The sequence below is a fragment of the Oncorhynchus gorbuscha genome, linkage group LG05 (genome assembly GCF_021184085.1).
Source record: "Oncorhynchus gorbuscha isolate QuinsamMale2020 ecotype Even-year linkage group LG05, OgorEven_v1.0, whole genome shotgun sequence".
Taxonomy (NCBI): Eukaryota; Metazoa; Chordata; class Actinopteri; order Salmoniformes; family Salmonidae; genus Oncorhynchus; species Oncorhynchus gorbuscha.
The window spans coordinates 42,748,503-42,768,856 of record NC_060177.1 but is presented as its reverse complement, the minus strand read 5'-3'; the positions used below and the strand labels follow the sequence as shown (position 1 = coordinate 42,768,856).

Sequence of the window (20,354 nt, the reverse complement as noted above, 5' to 3'; positions counted from 1 at the left end):
CAAAGTTCTGGAGAAGTACATATCAGGGTTGGGTTATAAAATATATCCAAAACTTTGAACATCCCACGGAGCACCATTAAATCCATTATTAAAAAATGGAATGAATATGGCACCATAACAAACCTGCCAAGAGAGGGACACCCACCAAAACCCAAGGAGGGCATTAATCAGAGAGGCAACAAAGAGACCAAAGATAACCCTGAAGGAGCTGCAAAGCTCCACAGCGGAGATTGGAGTGTCTGTCCATAGGACCACTTTAAGCTGTACACTCTACAGAGCTGGGCTTTATAGAAGAGTGGCCAGAAAAATGCCATTGCTTAAAGAAAAAAATAAGCAAGCATGTTTGGTGTTTTCCCAAAAGGCATGTGGGAGACTCCCCAAAGATATGGAAGAATGTACTCTTTTCAGATGAGACAAAAATTTAGATTTTTAGCAATCAAGGAAAACGCTATGTCTGGCGCAAACCCAAAATCTCTCATCACCCTGAGAACACTATCCCCACAGTGTCGCATGGTGGTGGCAGCTTCATGCTGTGTGGATGTTTTTCATCGGCAGGGACTAGGAAACTAGTCAGAATTAGTCAGAATTAACGTAATGATAGATGGGGCTATGGGTGGTCCATCTGTAGCTCAGTTGGTAGAGCATGGCGCTTGTGACGCCAGGGTAGTGGGTTCAATCCCCGGGACCACCCATACGTAGAATGCACACATGACTGTAAGTCGCTTTGGATAAAAGCGTCTGCTAAATGGCATATATTGAGGGAAACCTGTTTCTGTCTTCCAGAGATTTGTGACTGGGACGGAGGTTCGCCTTCCAGCAGGACAATGACCCTAAGCATACTGCTAAAGCAACATTTGAGTGGTTTAAGGGGAAACAAATCCCAGTATTTTTTTTTCTGTGTCTTATTTCTTGTTTGTTTGAAAATAAATTATTTTGCATCTTCAAAGTGGTAGGCATGTTGTGTAAATCAAATGATACAAACCCCCCCCAAAAATAGATTTTAATTCCAGGTTCTAAGACAACAAAATAGGAAAAAATCCAAGGGATGAATACTTTCACAAGACACTGTAGGATCTTCATTTTAGGCAGTTTATTACAGCAGGAAAATAATAAAAAATGTTTAAGGGTTGATACATTTTTCTTAAGTAAAAATCAAGTCTGAAATTCCAAAGTTTAAAGAAAGCCTTCTAAACCTCAAATACACTACAAGTTTTACATTTCCTGGTTGATCAAATTAAGATCCTACACCTTTATGTCCAGTTGTTCCAATGAAACAAGTCTGGACCAGGTAAGGCATTGGTAACCTAACTAGAAACTCAAAGGCAGCTATTTGAGGAAAACTAACAGCCTTTCATCACACACTGTTGAGTAGCCTTTGTGTAGAAAGATGGGTTAGGGTGCTTGTGTGTGTGTGAGATAGGAAAGAGAGATAATGCATTGTATACTGTACTCTTCGATCTCTTGAAGAAGAGAAGCCGTGTAACCATACAATCTTTCATGGAATAGTGGTCTGAAACCAGTGTGTTTTATTTTCGGGATAACAGTAAGGCTAATAATGAATAGCCATTTTTTTGTAGAGGTTGATAAATGTTCTGTTATGGAATATCAAGTCTGATATTGTTTGGTGGAAATTACAAACTTTAGAAGCATTTGTAAATGGGTGGACTGATTTTTAGCCCAGTAGGCCTTTGGGCGCAAAATGATCATTACCTGGCTGATAATGGGGGGCCTCAAGGAAAAACATTGACCAATGTCAGGGCCTTGAGGAAAAATGGTCCGGTGTGTTCAGTGGGCCGCCCCAATTTCTAAACCTCGAATACACTACAAGTTTGCATTTCCTACAGTGCAGAAAAATCTCTGCAAAAACAGGAACATCAAATGAAGAACTGGCATCTGTAGAGGACTGCTCCAACAGCACATAAAACAGGAAGGTAGCCAAAATGACCCGAGTCATGCACGGAACACACACACACACATTTTCCTGCTGCACCTATATGGTCAGGTAACCCTGTAGTGTAGATATTTTCCTGATTCATTTGTGGAGTGTCTCAGTAATGTATAAGGTACAGTAGGTGGAGACTGCGTAGTGCAGTATAACCATTGTGAAGAAGGTCTTTACATAACCTTGGAGTTTCATATACTATTTGGATAAACATATTCTTGATATTGACAAAGTGTGTGTGTGTGTGTGTGTGTGTGTGTGTGTGTGTGTGTGTGTGTGTGTGTGTGTGTGTGTGTGTGTGTGTGTGTGTGTGTGTGTGTGTGTGTGTGTGTGTGTGTGTGTGTGTGTGTGTGTGTGTGTGTGTGTGTGTGTGTGTTTCTAGACCTCGACAAACCTGTGCTGACAGTGCACCAGACCATCAGTGATGTGCGCGGGAGCTATTACCAGGAGAAGACGGTGTTCCTGCGCTGTACGGTCAACTCCAACCCCCCAGCCCGCTTCATCTGGAAACGTGGCAACACGCCCATAGAGCAGAGCAAGGATACCGGAGTGGACATCTATGAACCGCTCTACACACAGGTACTGTAAGAGGACCAAACACAAGCACACAAGTTCACACTCCAAATTCAGCACAACCCATAGAACAGTATTAGTAACAATTTACAATATGAAGAAGACAGTGCTCTGATCATTGACTGATCGCTCCCAACAAATAGGAATCCCCACCCTGTTGACTACTTTAAAATGCTGGAGGTCTAAGGTCTTCAATGGCAATGCCCGTGCTAAAATGGGTTATATCCATCTAGTCCTTTTATATGACCACAACCCGTAAGATAGAGCAAGCATAACAGTAAGCTTCTACGAGCCACTATACACACAGGTATTGGATGTATGAGGGAAACACACAGCGTATACATCATATATAACTGGGTAAAACCGTCAACCTATTGTGAATGCACAGAGATACAGCCTCCCATAGATGGGCCTAATCACAAACATACCCATGCTCACTCATCACATCATATTGGACAAAGCAAGGATATTGGAGTGAATGTCTTTGAACCGCCATACAGACAAGTATAGGCACACACACTAACATTCCAGACTAAACGTAACAAACGGTACAGCAAGGATAACGTAGTAGAACATACTTCGTATACCAAACACAGACCTTATCCATGTGATGTGTTCATCCTTGAACACGTCACACTATGCACACATACACACAAGTTGAGATGACTATACTGCCTGGAGTTACCCTGGATTGTAAACTGTCATGGTCAAAACATATTGATACAACAGTAGCTAGGACGGGGAGAAGTCTGTCCATAATAAAGTGCTGCTTTGCATTCTTAACAGCACTATCAACAAGGCAGGTCCTACAGGCTCTAGTTCTGTCGCACCTGGACTACTGTTGAGTCGTGTGGTCAGGTGCCACACAAAAAGGACTTAGGAAAATTGCAATTGGCTCAGAACAGGGCATCATGGCTGGCCCTTGGGGGTACACAGAGAGCAAACATTAATAATATGCGTGCCAATCTCTCCTGGCTCAAAGTAGAGGAGAGATTGACTTCATCACTACTTGTATTTGTAAGAGGTATTGACATTTTTAATGCACCAAGCTGTCTGTTTAAACGACTAGCTCACAGCACAGGCACCCATGCATACCCCACAAGGCATGCCACCAGAAGTCTGTTTAAACGACTAGCTCACAGCACAGGCACCCATGCATACCCCACAAGGCATGCCACCAGAGGTCTCTTCACAGTCCCCATGTCCAGAACAGACTGTGGGAGGTGCACAGTACTGCATAAAACCATGACTACATGGAACTCTATTCCACATCAGGTAACTGATGCAGCAGTAGAATCAGATTTAAAAGAACAGATACAAAATAAATCTTATGGAACAGCAGGGACTGTGAAGCAACCCAAACATTGGCACAGAAACATGCATACACACACATACACATACGTACATATGGATTTTGTGTTGTAGATATGTGGTAGTGGAGTATGGGCCTGAGGGCACACACTAAGTGTGTTGTGAATTATGTCATGAATAACTGTAATGTTTTTAAAATTGTATAACCTTATTTTTGCTGGACCCCAGGAAGAGTAGATGCTGTCTTGGCAACAGCTAATGGGGATCCATAATAAATACAAATATATACAGTATACGTGTGTGTGTGTGTGTGTGTGTGTGTGTGTGTGTGTGTGTGTGTGTGTGTGTGTGTGTGTGTGTGTGTGTGTGTGTGTGTGTGTGTGTGTGTGTGTGTGTGTGTGTGTGTGTGTGTGTGTGTGTGTGTGTGTGTGTGTGTGTGTGTGTATATACAGTGGGGAGAACAAGTTTTTGATACACTGCAGATTTTGCAGGTTTTCCTACTTACAAAGCATGTAGAGGTCTGTAATTTTTTATCATAGGTACACTTCAACTGTGAGAGACGGAATCTAAAACAAAAATACAGAAAATCACATTGTATGATTTTAAAGTAATTCATTTGCATTTTATTGCATGACATAAGTATGCTTTGTAGTAGGAAAACCTGCAAAATCGGCAGTGTTTCAAATACTTGTTCTCCCCACTGTATACGTATGTGTATATATATGTGTGTATATATATGTACATGCACACAGCACTTCATCTGTTCACAGGTTAAAAATCACCTTTAACTTACATTCCACTGTCATAGCTGAGCCTCTCTTCTCAAATCACAAGGCAGCAATATGTGGAATATGTCACGTTAGTACAACAATTGAAAAGCATCCAAAAAAACATAGCTGTGGGATAGTCCATTGTTGAGCCAGTATACCCCTAAATGGAATTCAAGGTTCAGCCACTCGAAAGGGACAATAGCAGCTACTGCAGTGGGACTCGATGCTTACAGACAGCAATTCACAGATTCTGGTTGTAAACAAGCACACACACGCACACGCACACAAGCAAACTCTCTTTCACACAAACATGCACATACAGGCAGCTGTTAAACTCTGAGTCAGTCAGTACACCATCAGGGTTGGTTCGGTTACTTTCTAAATGTATTCTGTTTCAGTTACCTGTCCAATATTGTAATCATTAGTGTAACTTTGGATTACCCAAAGTCAGTAATGCAATGTGAGTACTTTTAGATTACTTTCCCCTCAAGAGTCATTAGAAGAAAAAAAATGAATATTACCAATTGAACGACATCTATTGTAAGACAAATGTATTTTAGAGTTTACTGGCCATAAATGGATGTTGCATTTTACTTTATGGTTATGTAGGGTTCTAACCCATTGTTTTATGCTTCAGTACAGATAATACAACTTTTAGGCTATCTATTTACATGTTTAAAAACTCAGATTTCCAGACAGTCCAATTAATTAAATACCCCTTGATCTTCAACAATAGGACTTGTTTTACCTGAACAAAAATGAAGGCCTACGATGTTTCTGTTTTTGTCATGGGAGGACTGATTGGGCTCAAAACATCAAAACATGCTCCAAAACATGGTTGTAAAAGAAGTGCTGCTCTCATGGAATGCATTTACAATATTTATTTATTTTCTTATTTATGTATTATTTACGTTTTTGTTGGTGACACCATAGAATTATTACATTTACATTTACATTTAAGTCATTTAGCAGACGCTCTTATCCAGAGCGACTTACAAATTGGTGCATTCACCTTATGACATCCAGTGGAACAGCCACTTTACAATAGTGCATCTAAATATTTTAAGGGGGGGAAGGGGGTGAGAAGGATTACTTTATCCTATCCTAGGTATTCCTTAAAGAGGTGGGGTTTCAGGTGTCTCCGGAAGGTGGTGATTGACTCCGCTGTCCTGGCGTCGTGAGGGAGTTTGTTCCACCATTGGGGAGCCAGAGCAGCGAACAGTTTTGACTGGGCTGAGCGGGAACTGTACTTCCTCAGTGGTAGGGAGGCGAGCAGGCCAGAGGTGGATGAACGCAGTGCCCTTATTTGGGTGTAGGGCCTGATCAGAGCCTGGAGGTACTGAGGTGCCGTTCCCCTCACAGCTCCGTAGGCAAGCACCATGGTCTTGTAGCGGATGCGAGCTTCAACTGGAAGCCAGTGGAGAGAGCGGAGGAGCGGGGTGACGTGAGAGAACTTGGGAAGGTTGAACACTAGACGGGCTGCAGCGTTCTGGATGAGTTGTAGGGGTTTAATGGCACAGGCAGGGAGCCCAGCCAACAGCGAGTTGCAATAATCCAGACGGGAGATGACAAGTGCCTGGATTAGGACCTGCGCCGCTTCCTGTGTGAGGCAGGGTCGTACTCTGCGGATGTTGTAGAGCATGAACCTACAGGAACGGGCCACCGCCTTGATGTTAGTTGAGAACGACAGGGTGTTGTCCAGGATCACGCCAAGGTTCTTAGCGCTCTGGGAGGAGGACACAATGGAGTTGTCAACCGTGATGGGCGAGATCATGGAACGGGCAGTCCTTCCCCGGGAGGAAGAGCAGCTCCGTCTTGCCGAAGTTCAGCTTGAGGTGGTGATCCGTCATCCACACTGATATGTCTGCCAGACATGCAGAGATGCGATTCGCCACCTGGTCATCAGAAGGGGGAAAGGAGAAGATTAATTGTGTGTCGTCTGCATAGCAATGATAGGAGAGACCATGTGAGGTTATGACAGAGCCAAGTGACTTGGTGTATAGCGAGAATAGGAGAGGGCCTAGAACAGAGCCCTGGGGGACACCAGTGGTGAGAGCGCGTGGTGAGGAGACAGATTCTCGCCACGCCACCTGGTAGGAGCGACCTGTCAGGTAGGACGCAATCCAAGCGTGGGCCGCGCCGGAGATGCCCAACTCGGAGTGGGTGGAGAGGAGGATCTGATGGTTCACAGTATCGAAGGCAGCCGATAGGTCTAGAAGGATGAGAGCAGAGGAGAGAGAGTTAGCTTTAGCGGTGCGGAGCGCCTCCGTGATACAGAGAAGAACAGTCTCAGTTGAATGACTAGTCTTGAAACCTGACTGATTTGGATCAAGAAGGTCATTCTGAGAGAGATAGCGGGAGAGCTGACCAAGGACGGCACGTTCAAGAGTTTTGGAGAGAAAAGAAAGAAGGGATACTGGTCTGTAGTTGTTGACATCGGAGGGATCGGGTGTAGGTTTTTTCAGAAGGGGTGCAACTCTCGCTCTCTTGAAGACGGAAGGGACGTAGCCAGCGGTCAGGGATAAGTTGATGAGCGAGGTGAGGTAAGGGAGAAGGTCTCCGGAAATGGTCTGGAGAAGAGAGGAGGGGATAGGGTCGAGCGGGCAGGTTGTTGGGCGGCCGGCCGTCACAAGATGCGAGATTTCATCTGGAGAGAGAGGGGAGAAAGAGGTCAGAGCACAGGGTAGGGCAGTGTGAGCAGAACCAGCGGTGTCGTTTGACTTAGCAAACGAGGATCGGATGTCGTCGACCTTCTTTTCAAAATGGTTGACGAAGTCATCTGCAGAGAGGGAGGAGGGGGGGGAGGGGGAGGAGGATTCAGGAGGGAGGAGAAGGTGGCAAAGAGCTTACTAGGGTTAGAGACAGATGCTTGGAATTTAGAGTGGTAGAAAGTGGCTTTAACAGCAGAGACAGAGGAGGAAAATGTAGAGAGGAGGGAGTGAAAGGATGCCAGGTCCGCAGGGAGGCGAGTTTTCCTCCATTTCCGCTCGGCTGCCCGGAGCCCTGTTCTGTGAGCTCGCAATGAGTCGTCAAGCCACCGAGCGGGAGGGGAGGACCGAGCCGGCCTGGAAGATAGGGGACATAGAGAGTCAAAGGATGCAGAAAGGGAGGAGAGGAGGGTTGAGGAGGCAGAATCAGGAGATAGGTTGGAGAAGGTTTGAGCAGAGGGAAGAGATGATAGGATGGAAGAGGAGAGAGTAGCGGGGGAGAGAGAGCGAAGGTTGGGACGGCGCGATACCATCCGAGTAGGGGCAGTGTGGGAAGTGTTGGATGAGAGCGAGAGGGAAAAGGATACAAGGTAGTGGTCAGAGACTTGGAGGGGAGTTGCAATGAGGTTAGTGGAAAAACAGCATCTAGTAAAGATGAGGTCGAGCGTATTGCCTGCCTTGTGAGTAGGGGGGGAAGGTGAGAGGGTGAGGTCAAAAGAGGAGAGGAGTGGAAAGAAGGAGGCAGAGAGGAATGAGTCAAAGGTAGACGTGGGGAGGTTAAAATCGCCCAGAACTGTTAGACGTGAGCCGTCCTCAGGAAAGGAGCTTATCAAGGCATCAAGCTCATTGATGAACTCTCCGAGGGGACCTGGAGGGCGATAAATGATAAGGATGTTAAGCTTGAAAGGGCTGGTAACTGTCACAGCATGAAATTCAAAGGAGGCGATAGACAGATGGGTAAGGGGAGAAAGAGAGAATGACCACTTGGGAGAGATAAGGATCCCGATGCCACCACCCCGCTGACCAGAAGCTCTCGGGGTGTGCGAGAACACGTGGGCGGACGAAGAGAGAGCAGTAGGAGTAGCAGTGTTATCTGTGGTGATCCATGTTTCTGTCAGTGCCAAGAAGTCGAGGGACTGGAGGGAGGCATAGGCTGAGATGAACTCTGCCTTGTTGGCTGCAGATCGGCAGTTCCAGAGGCTACCTGAGACCTGGAACTCCACGTGGGTCGTGCGCGCTGGGACCACCAGATTAGGGTGGCAGCGGCCACGCGGTGTGGAGCGTTTGTATGGTCTGTGCAGAGAGGAGAGAACAGGGATAGACAGACACATAGTTGACAGGCTACAGAAGAGGCTACGCTAATGCAAGGAGATTGGAATGACAAGTGGACTACACGTCTCAAATGTTCAGAAAGTTAAGCTTACGTAGCAAGAATCTTATTGACTAAAATGATTAAAATGATACAGTACTGCTGAAGTAGGCTAGCTGGATTATTATTAATTATGAAATTAAATACTTAATTTAATAGGACCTATGCGTGACACTTTGATATCTTGATCAATTGCAGCTGTTGAAGTCTATCAAAAGTCTGCAAGTTTAACCATGTGTCCATTAGGCCTTTGGACATTTCTTTAAATCAGCACAAATTATATTGAGCAACTAATGCCCTACTCATTGTCTTCTGATATTAAACTTATTTTTGACAATATGTGTGAAGCACAATACCACCGAAGTTTACAAGGGAGGAACTCGCTCAAACTTTGAATCCATAGGCTGGGATACACAGCTATATGTAGCTAGTGCAACAGCACAGTTTTCACTGGCTGTCCATGGGTTGCATAAAAAAATGATAGATAGGCAGCTTAGCCTACACTTTTTCTATTAAACCGTTATTGCGTTAACATACAGTTATACATTTGTGAACAGCCATCCACAAAGAATACACAAATAATTGAGAGAGCAGCAGTTTGATTCAATAAATTGCTACTGTAGGTAGATATCAATAATGGGCCTAAGTAAGTGATATCCTAACTTTAAACATCACCTATCGGAGCAGCTAACCGCTCACTGCAGTTGTACATAGTCCATCTGTAAATAGCCCACCCAATCTACCTACCTCATCGCCATATTGTTTTAATTTACTTTTCTGATCTTTTGCACACTGTAACGACGTTCGTCTGTTGTAAGAAGAGAGTCAGTCCGAAATGCAGCGTGTAGGTTACTCATGACTTTAATAAATGACAACGGTACATGAAATAACTGAATTACGAAAACAACAAACGAAACGAGAACTAATTACAGCCTATCTGGTGACAAACACAGAGACAGGAACAAACACCCACAAAAAACAACGTGAACTCAGGCTACCTAAATACGGTTCCCAATCCGAGACAACGAGAATCACCTGACTCCAATTGAGAATCGCCTCAGGCAGCCAAGCCTAACTAGACACACCCCTAATCATACACAATCCCAATTAATACAAACCCCAATACGAAACACAACATATAAACCCATGTCACACCCTGGCCTACCCAAACATATACCAAAAACACAAAATACAATGACCAAGGCGTGACAGAACCCCCCCTAAGGTGCAGACTCCCAGACGCACCTCAAGAGCATAGGGAGGGTCCAGGTGGGCATCTGTCCATGGTGGCGGTTCTGGCTCGGGACGTGGACCCCACTCCATAAATGTCCTAGTTCCTCCCCTTCGCGTCCTGGGATCATCCACCTTCTCCGCCGACCATGGCCTAATAGTCCTCACCCAGATCCCCACATAACTGAAGAGCAGCTCATGACAGAGGGGCAGCTCGGGACAGAGGGGCAGCTCGGGACAGAGGGGCAGCTCAGGACAGAAGCAGCCTGGTACTGAGGGGAAGCCCGGTACAGAGGGGAAGCCCGGTACTGAGGAGAAGCCCGGTACTGAGAGGCAGCCCAGTACTGAGAGGCAGCCCAGTACTGAGAGGAAGCTCAGTACTGAGAGGAAGCTCAGGCAGGTAGTAGGCTCGGGTAAATCCTGGTTGGCTGGTGGAACTGGATGATTCAGTTTGTCTGGCCGATCTAGAAGATCTTGGCAGACTGGCACTTCTGGCGGATCCTGGCAGACTGGCGACGCTGGACCGACTGGCGGCGCTGGCGGCGCTGGGCAGACTGGCGGCGTTGGGCAGACTGGGAGCACTGGGCAGACTGGGAGCACTGGCGGCGCTGGGCAGACTGGGAGCACTGGGCAGACTGGGAGTACTGGGCAGACTGGGAGCACTGGCCGCGCTGGGCCGACTGGGAGCACTGGCCGCGCTGGGCCGACTGGGAGCACTGGCGGCGCTGGACAGACAGGAGACTCCGGCAGGGCAGGAGAGGAGAAAGGCTCTGGCTGAGCTAAACAGGCGGGAGACTCCGGCAGCGCAGGAGAGGAGAAAAGCTCTGGCTGCGCTAAACAGGCGGAAGACTCCGGCAGCGCAGGAGAGGAGAAAAGCTCTGGCTCCGCTAAACAGGCGGAAGACTCCAACAGCGCAGGAGAGGAGAAAAGCGCTGGCTGCGCTGAACAGGCGAGGCGCACTGGAGGCCTGGTGCGTGGTGCTGGAACTGGTGGTACTGGCGCAAGGACACGCACAGGAAGCCTGGTGCGGGGAGCTGCTACCGGAGGACTGGTGTGTAGAGGTGGCTCTGTATAGACTGGACCGTGCAGGCACACTGGAGCTCTTGAGCACCGAGCCTGCCCAAGCTTACCTGGCTCGATGCCCACTCTAGCCCGGCCAATAGGAAGGGCTGGTATGTGCCGCAGCTGGCTCTGCACCCGCACTGGAAACACCGTGCGCTCCATAGCATAACACGGTGCCTGCCCGGCCTCTCTAGCCCAACGGTGAGCACAGGGAGTATGCGCAGGTCTCCTACCTGGCATAACTATTCTCCCTTCTAGCCCCCCCCAATACTTTTTTTGGGCTGATTTTCCGGTTTCCAACCGCGTCGCCGTGCTGCCTCCTCATACCTGCGCCTCTCCGCTTTAGCTGCGTCTATTTCATCCTTGGGACGGCGATATTCTCCCGGCTGCGCCCAGGGTCCTTTTCAGTCTAATATCATCTCCCAAGACCAGAAGTCCTCATATTGCTGCTCCTCACAATTAACAGGGAGAGTAGGCTCAGGTCTGACTCCTGACTCAGCCACTCTCTCTCTGCGTTCTCCCCCGTTACTTTCGGTTTTCGCTCTGCGTCGCCGTGGTTTCCTCTTAGACTCCATTAGCCTGTAGCCCTCTTCGCACTGCTGAAGCGAATCCCAGGCGGGCTCCTGCACTCGCTCTGGGTCAGCCGCCCACCTGTCGTTTTCTACCCACGTAGTATACTCCATGCTTCTACCGTCCATAACGTCCTCCTTTAGCTCCTGCCAGTCCACACGCTGCTCGGTCTGTGAGTGGTGGGTGTTTCTGTAACGACGTTCATCTCTCGTAAGAAGAGAGTCAGACCGAAATGCAGCGTGTAGGTTACTCATGACTTTAATAAATGACAACGGTACATGAAATAACTGAATTACGAAAGCAACAAACGAAACGAGAACTAATTACAGCCTATCTGGTGACAAACACAGAGACAGGAACAAACACCCACAAAATACAACGCAAACTCAGGCTACCTAAATACGGTTCCCAATCCGAGACAACGAGAATCACCTGACTCCAATTGAGAATCGCCTCAGGCAGCCAAGCCTAACTAGACACACCCCTAATCATACACAATCCCAATTAATACAAACCCCAATACGAAACACAACATATAAACCCATGTCACACCCTGGCCTACCCAAACATATACCAAAAACACAAAATACAATGACCAAGGCGTGACACACACCAGTATTTCTACTTGCACATCATCATCTGCTCATTTATCACTCCAGTGTTAATTATTGTTATTAAGGGAGGATCAGCTTAATATTGTAGAAAGAATGTTGCTTCCAATGTAATTGTCTGCATAATTTCCAATCCCCCATATATTTTTTGTATATATATATATCCATACACGCATGTATACATATACACATACCTATATAGACATACATACTTTTTTAAAGAATATACCTTTATTATTATTCCCCGCAAACCCTACCACCGGTCCCCCAATTGGTGTAAACTAATAAACACTTCTGATTTTACCTTCAATGTATACATCTTATACACATTTTACAGACACAGTCTACTTTACAATAGTTCTCTCTTGTTTGTTCTTCGTCCTTCCTCTGACATTTCTGATGTCCATCCAGTTTGTATTTGTAACTATGCTATTTCACAGAAGTTCCGAACCTATATACATTTTACAGATCCCGTATGCTTTACATTGTTTATCTTGTTATCTTGTTTATCTTGTTATTAGTCCTAATTACTTCGCTACTATGGCCTATTTATTGCCTTAACTATTCACTCCATTTGCACACACTGTATGTAGACTTTCTTTTTTTCTCTATTGTTATTGACTGTATGTTTGTTTATTCCATGTGTAACTCTGTGTTGTTGTTTGTGTCACACTCCTTTGCTTTATCTTGACCAGGTCGCAGTTGTAAATGAGAACTTGTTCTCAACTAGCTTACGTGGTTAAGTAAACATTACATTTTACATTTAAGTCATTTAGCAGACGCTCTTATCCAGAGCGACTTACAAATTGGTGCATTCACCTTATGACATCCAGTGGAACAGTCACTTTACAATAGTGCATCTAAATCTTAAAGGGGGGGGAATACTTATCCTATCCTAGGTATTCCTTAAAGAGGTGGGGTTTCAGGTGTCTCCGGAAGGTGGTGATTGACTCCGCTGTCCTGGCGTCGTGAGGGAGTTTGTTCCACCATTGGGGGGGCCAGAGCAGCGAACAGTTTTGACTGGGCTGAACGGGAGCTGTACTTCCTCAGTGGTAGGGAGTCGAGCAGGCCAGAGGTGGATGAACGCAGTGCCCTTGTTTGGGTGTAGGGCCTGATCAGAGCCTGGAGGTACTGAGGTGCCGTTCCCCTCACAGCTCCGTAGGCAAGCACCATGGTCTTGTAGCGGATGCGAGCTTCAACTGGAAGCCATTGGAGAGAACGGAGGAGCGGGGTGACGTGAGAGAACTTGGGAAGGTTGAACACCAGACGGGCTGCGGCGTTCTGGATGAGTTGAAGGGGTTTAATGGCATAGGCAGGGAGCCCAGCCAACAGCGAGTTGCAGTAATCCAGACGGGAGATGACAAGTGCCTGGATTAGGACCTGCGCCGCTTCCTGTGTGAGGCAGGGTCGTACTCTGCGGATGTTGTAGAGCATGAACCTACAGGAACGGGCCACCGCCTTGATGTTGGTTGAGAACGACAGGGTGTTGTCCAGGATCACACCAAGGTTCTTAGCGCTCTGGGAGGAGGACACAATGGAGTTGTCAACCGTGATGGCGAGATCATGGAACGGGCAGTCCTTCCCCGGGAGGAAGAGCAGCTCCGTCTTGCCGAGGTTCAGCTTGAGGTGGTGATCCGTCATCCACACTGATATGTCTGCCAGACATGGTGAAGTAAATAAATATCCATATAGCCCGTAGGCAACACCACTGCTGTCGTCCTTACCTTGAAGCGTTTATTCAAGTTGGTCATATAATATTTTATCCCGACAGCAGTCGCACCATTGGAAGACACAGGCTTTCACTATAGCCTACAAAATCATATTCCTGTTCTTTTCCCGCAATCCATCAAATTCATTTGGTGTGTCATCAATGTGGTCTCTGACTCGTGGTCAGACATAAACTTGGCATTTTTTCAATGCTGATTGAATGTCATTAAGAAAAACGGAAAGGTGTCATCGTTTTTTCTCACACAAATGTCTATGCGTCTTGTTATTCCCTTAAAAGGGGAGATGGATCTCAGGCCATCACTTCTAATTCACCTGTCAGAGAATCCTGGAAGTGATCATCACATTTTTCAAAGTATTTGACATCTGATTACAATATTTTAGCTGGTAATGTAACAGATGACTCCCCGACCTCAACTAGCTACTAGCATTGTTTCCTCTGTTCTCCTTTAATTGAAATACCTGTATGGTATGCTACAAAGGGCCACCCTGAGAGCACAATTAGCCGGAGTAGCTCTTCCCACACTACGACAGTGGAAGAATGAGACAGGAAAAATCCCACTCAGTCATCCAAGCCTATATCCCAAATGACACCCTATTCCCTTTTTATTGCACTACTTTCGACAAGGGCCCACAGGGCTCTGGTCAAATGTAGTGCATTATGTAGGGAATAGATTGTCATTTGGGACACACACCAAGGCATAGAAGGGTGGAATAGGCAGCCTTGGGAATGAAGTGTGAACTAGCTTATCTGGGAATCATTATTGGAGTAGAGTTTGAAAAGCTCTATGTAGTTCTATGGACTGCAGAGACAGATGAAGCGAGGGGGGAAGCGAGAGAGCTAGATAGTGAGAGAGGATGGACGGAGAGGGGAATGGAAAGTGAAAGAGATATATGGGAAAAAAAGATGGATTTGTTATTCTAATGATGATATTTCATTTGGCTGATGGTCTCATCCAAAATAAATGTTGAATCCTTTAATCAGATATATTCTCTCTGCTCTACGATATTAGGACATTGGTGTGTGTGTGTCCACTTTCAAACACTTTTGTGTTTAACCCTCCTGTTGGGTTTGTTTCATGTTAATTTATTCTGTATTCGTGGTCCAAAATGACCGCCCAATTATAGCTGAATATAAATCCATAATAATACATACATTATCACCTAATGTTGTGTTAGATCTTTTGATCAACTTAAGTTGTTGTGAACATTACAAAATGTTAACTTCTATTTGCTATTTATGACCTGTAGGCCTCATTGCCCTGAGCTCATACAACTCATTTTTAGTTAAAAAAAGCATAATCCTTGGATTATTTTGTCTATAACAAATACTCAGACGAAACGTATTTTATCACAGACTACTTTATGTCAAAGTTTAACAAGGACATGGACAAACAAGGACAAAATGGCGCCAGAGCAGAAGGCAGACGTTTTACGCGCCCCCAAACGATTGTGTTTTTTTGTTTTTTTTATCTGCTTTGTTTGTAATATTTTTAAAACTATTTTTGTACATAATGTTGCCGCTACTGTCTCTTATGACCGAAAATAACTTCTAGACATCAGGACTGCGATTACTCACAGCAGCATCGTTTTTCTTCTTTCACGTCTCTGACGAGCCTGAGGCGGAGGATATACGGCTACCTCGGGAACAGGCCCCTACCCCAGTGATCCGCGTGAAGAGGAGGAGGAGAAAGAGAGACCGGAGGGTGGGCTGCCTTCTGAGGAATAGGAGTTAATCGAATAAACCCCCACTCCCCACAATACTGCTCGCAAACATGCAATCTTTGGACAATAAAATGAAGAAGTTATTGGGAAGATTAAACTACCAACAGGACATTAAAAACGGTAATATCTTTTGCTTCACTGAGTCGTGGCTGAACGAAGACAATATCGACAGCTGGCTGGTTATACGATATACCGGCAGGATAGAACAGCGGTGGAGGTCTATGTATTTTTGTAAACAACACGCCGGATACACGATATCTAAGGCAGTCTCGAGCCATTGCTCGCCTGAGGAAGAGTTTCTCATAAGCTTCAGACCACATTACCGACCGAGAGAGTTTTCATCTATATTCTTTGTAGCTGTTTACATACCACCACAGTCAAAGGCTGACACTAAGATAGCAATGAATGAGCTGTATTCCGCCATGAGCAAAAAATAAATGCTCACCCAGAGGCAGTGCTCCAAGTAGCTGGGGACTTTCATGCAGGGAAACTTAAATCAGTATTACCTCATTTCTATCAACATGTTAAATGTGCAACCAGAGCGAAAAAACTCTGGACCACCTATACTCCACACACAGAGATGCATACCAAGCTCTCCCTCGCCTTCCATTTGGCAAATCTGACCATAATTATATCCTCTTGATTCCTGCTTACAAGCAAAAATTAAAGCAGGAAACACCAGTGACTAGATAAAAAAAGGTGGTCAGATGAAGTAGATGCTAAACTACAGGACTGTTTTGCTAGCACAGATTGGAATACGTTCTGGGATTCCTCCTATGGAATTAATGAGTACACCACGTCTGTCATTGGCTTCATCAATAAATGCATCGATGATGTCATCCCCACATGACCGTACGTACATACCCCAACCAGAAACCATGGATTACAGGCAGCATCCGCACTGAGCTAAAGGCTAGAGCTACCGCTTTCAAGGAGTGTGACTCTAACCCAGAAGCCTATAAGAAATCCCGCTATGCCCTCTGACAAACCATCATACAGGAAAAGTGTCAGTACAAGACTAAGATCGAGTTGTAGTGCACCGGCTCTGTGAGCAGGGCCTGCAAACCATTACAGACTACAAAGGGAAGCACAGCCGAGCGCTGCCTAGTCTCAGGAGCCTACCTGATGAGCTACTTCTACGCTCACTTCGAGGCAAAAAACACTGAAACATGTATGAGAGCACCAGCTGTACCGGAAGACTGTGTAGATCACTCTCTCCGCAGCCGATGTGAGTAAGACCATTGGTCAACAACAGGTCAACGTTCACAAGGCCGCAGGGCCAGACAGATTACCAGGACATGCACTGCGAGCTTGCGCTGACCAACTAGCAAGTGTCTTCACTGACATTTTCAACCTCTCCCTGTCCGAGTCTGTAATACCAACATGTTTTAATAAGACCACCATAGTGCCTGTGCCCAAGAACACGAAAGTAACCTGCCTAAATGACTACCAACCCGGAGCACTCATGTCAGTAGCCATGAAGTGCTTTGAAAGGCTGGTCATGGCTCACATCAACACCATCATCCCAGAAACCCTAGACCCACTCCAATTTGCATACCGTCCCAACAGATCCACAGATGATGCAGTCTCTATTGCACTCCACACTGCCCTTTCCCAATTGGACAACGGGAACACCTACAGTTGAAGTCGGATTTTTAAATGTATTTGGCTAAGGTGTATGTAAACTCAGTTTTTCACAATTCCTGACATGTAATCCAAATAAAACTCCCTGTCTTAGGTCAGTTAGAATCACCACTTCATTTTCAGAATGTGAAATGTTAGAATAATAGTAGAGTGATTTTATTTCAGCTTTTATTTCTATCATCACATTCCCAGTGGGTCAGAAGTTTACATACACTCAATTAGTATTTAGTAGCATTGCCTTCAAAAGCTTCCCACAATAAGTTGGTTGAATTTTGGTCCATTCATCCTGACAGAGCTGATGTAACTGGGTCAGGTTTGTAGGCCTCCTTGCTCACACACGCTTTTTCAGTTCTGCCCACAAATGTTCTATGTGATTGAGGTCAGGGCTTTGTGATGGCCACTCCAATACCTTGACTTTGTTGTCCTTAACCATTTTGCCAAAACTTTGAAAGTATGCTTGGGGATATTGCCCATTTGGAAGACCCATTGGTGACCAAGTTTTAACTTCCTGACTGTAATGATATGTTGCTTCAATATAGCTACATCATTTTCTTTCCTCATGATGCCATCTATTTTGTGAAGTGCACCAGTCCCTCCTGCAGCAAAGCACCCCCACAACATGATGCTGCCACCCCCGTGCTTCACAGTTGGGATGGTGTTCTCCGGCTTGTAAGCCCCCCATTTTCTCCAAACATAACAATGGTCATTATGGCCAAAAATAATATTTTTGTTTCATCGGACCAGAGGACATTTCTCCAAAACGTACGATCTTTGTCCCCATGTGCAGTTGCAAACCGTAGTCTGGCTTTTTTAAATAGCCGTTTGGAGCAGTGGCTTCTTCCTTGCTGAGCGGCCTTTCAGGTTATGTCGATATATGACTTGTTTTACTGTGGATATAGATAATTTTGTACCTTTCTCCAGTATCTTCACAAGGTCCTTTGCTGTTGTTCTGGGATTGATTTGCACTTCTCTCAACAAATTACGTTCATCTCTAGGAGACAGAACGCGTCTCCTTCCTTGGCGGTATGAGGGCTGTGTGGTCCCATGGTGTTTATACTTGCGTACTATTGTTTGTACAGATGAACTTGGTGCCTTCAGGCATTAGGAAATTGCTCCCAAGGATGAACCATACTTGTTGAGATCTACAATTTTGTTCTGATGTCTTGGCTGATTTCTTTTGATTTCCCCATGATGTCAAGCAAAAAAAAGCACTGAGTTTGAATGCAGTCCTTGAAATACATCCACATGTACACCTTCAATTGACTCTACTGCTGTCAATTAGCCTATCAGAAGCTTCTTAAGCCATGACACCATTTTCTGAAATTGTCTAAGTTATTTAAAGGCACAGTCAACATAGAGTATGTAAACCTCTGAACCCTCTGAAATTGTGATACAAGTGAAATAATCTGTCTGTAAACAATTGTTTCAATAATTACTTGTCTCATGCACAAAGTAGATATCCTAACCTACTTGCCAAAACTATAGTTTGTTAACAAGACATTTGTGGAGTAGTTGAAAAATTAGTTTTAATAACTCCAACCTAAGTATATGTAAACTTCCGACTTCAACTGTATGTGAGAATGCTATTCATTGACTACAGTTCAGCGTTCAACACCATAGTGCCCTCCAGCTCATCAATATGCTAAGGACCCTGGGACTAAACACCTCCCTCTGCAACTGGATCCTGAACTTCCTGACGGGCCGCCCCCAGGTGGTAAGGGTAAGTAACAACACATCTGCTACGCTGATACCCTCAACACAGGGGCCCCTCAGGGGTGCGTGCTCAGCACCATCCTGTACTCTCTGTTCACTCATGACTGCAGGGCCAGGCACGACCCCAACACCATCATTACATTTCCCGATGACACAACAGTGGTAGGCCTTATCACCGACAACAATGAACGCAGCCTATAGGGAGGAGGTCAGAGACCTGGCCGCGTAGTACCAGAACAACAACCTCTCCCTCAATGTGATCAAGACAAAGGAGATGATTGTGGACTACAGCAAAAAGAGGACCGAGCATGCCCACATTCTCATTGACGGGGCTGCAGTGGAACAGGTTGAGAGCTTGAAGTTCCTTGGTGTCCACATCACCAACAAACTAACATGGTCCAAGCACACCATGACAGTCGTGAAGCGGGCACAACAAAACCTATTCCCCCTCAGGAGACTGAAAAGGTTTGGCATGGCTCCTCAGATCCTTAAATGGTTCTACAGCTGCACCATCGAGAGCGTCTTGACTGGTTGCGTCACTGCCTGGTATTGCAACTGCTCGGCCTCCAACCGCAAGGCACTACAGAGGGTAATGCGAACGGCCCAGTACATCACTGGGGCCAATCGTCCTGCCATCCAGGACGTCTATACCAGGTGGTGTCCGAGGAAGGCCCTGAAAATTGTCAAAGACTCCAGCCTCCGTAGTCATAAACTGTTCTCTCTGCTACCACACAGCAAGCGGTACCAGAGCGCCAAGTCTAGGTTAAAGAGGCTTCTAAACAGCTTCTAACCACAAGCCATAAGACTCCTGAACATCTAGTCAAATGGCTACCCAGACTATTCACATTGCCTGTTGTAATCTATGCATAGTCACTTTAATACTGGTACTACATGCTACCTAAATTAACCGGTGCCCCCACACATTGACTCTGTACCGGCACCTCCCTGTATGTAGCCTCCACATTGACTCTGTACTGGCACCTCCCTGTATGTAGCCTCCACATTGACTATACCGGCACCTCCCTGTATGTAGCCTCCACATTGACTCTGTACTGGCACCTCCCTGTATGTAGCCTCCACATTGCCTCTGTACCGGCACCTCCCTGTATGTAGCCTCCACATTGCCTCTGTACCGGCACCTCCCTATATGTGGCCTCCACATTGACTCTGTACCGGCACCTCCCTGTATGTAGCCTCCACATTGACTCTGTACTGGCACCCCCCTGTATGTAGCCTCCACATTGACTCTGTACTGGCACCCCCCTGTATATATTGTTATTTTTTTACTTGTTACTTTTATCTCTTATTCTTATTCATATTTTGTTTAAACTGCACTGTCCGTTAGGGGCTCTCAAGTAAGCATTTCACTGTAAAGTCTACTACACCTGTTGTATTCGGCGA

General features: G+C 45.8%; 1 protein-coding gene across 1 annotated transcript in view; it reads left to right on the top strand.

Moving 5' to 3' along the window:
• The window catches only part of LOC124035945 (MAM domain-containing glycosylphosphatidylinositol anchor protein 1-like), a 447,455-nt gene that overhangs the window by 233,828 nt on the left and 193,273 nt on the right, over positions 1–20,354 (top strand). Inside the window, exon 5 of the mRNA XM_046349921.1 lies at positions 2,325–2,521. Coding sequence (XP_046205877.1) covers positions 2,325–2,521 — 197 coding nt within the window. The remainder of the gene's footprint in view (positions 1–2,324; positions 2,522–20,354) is intronic.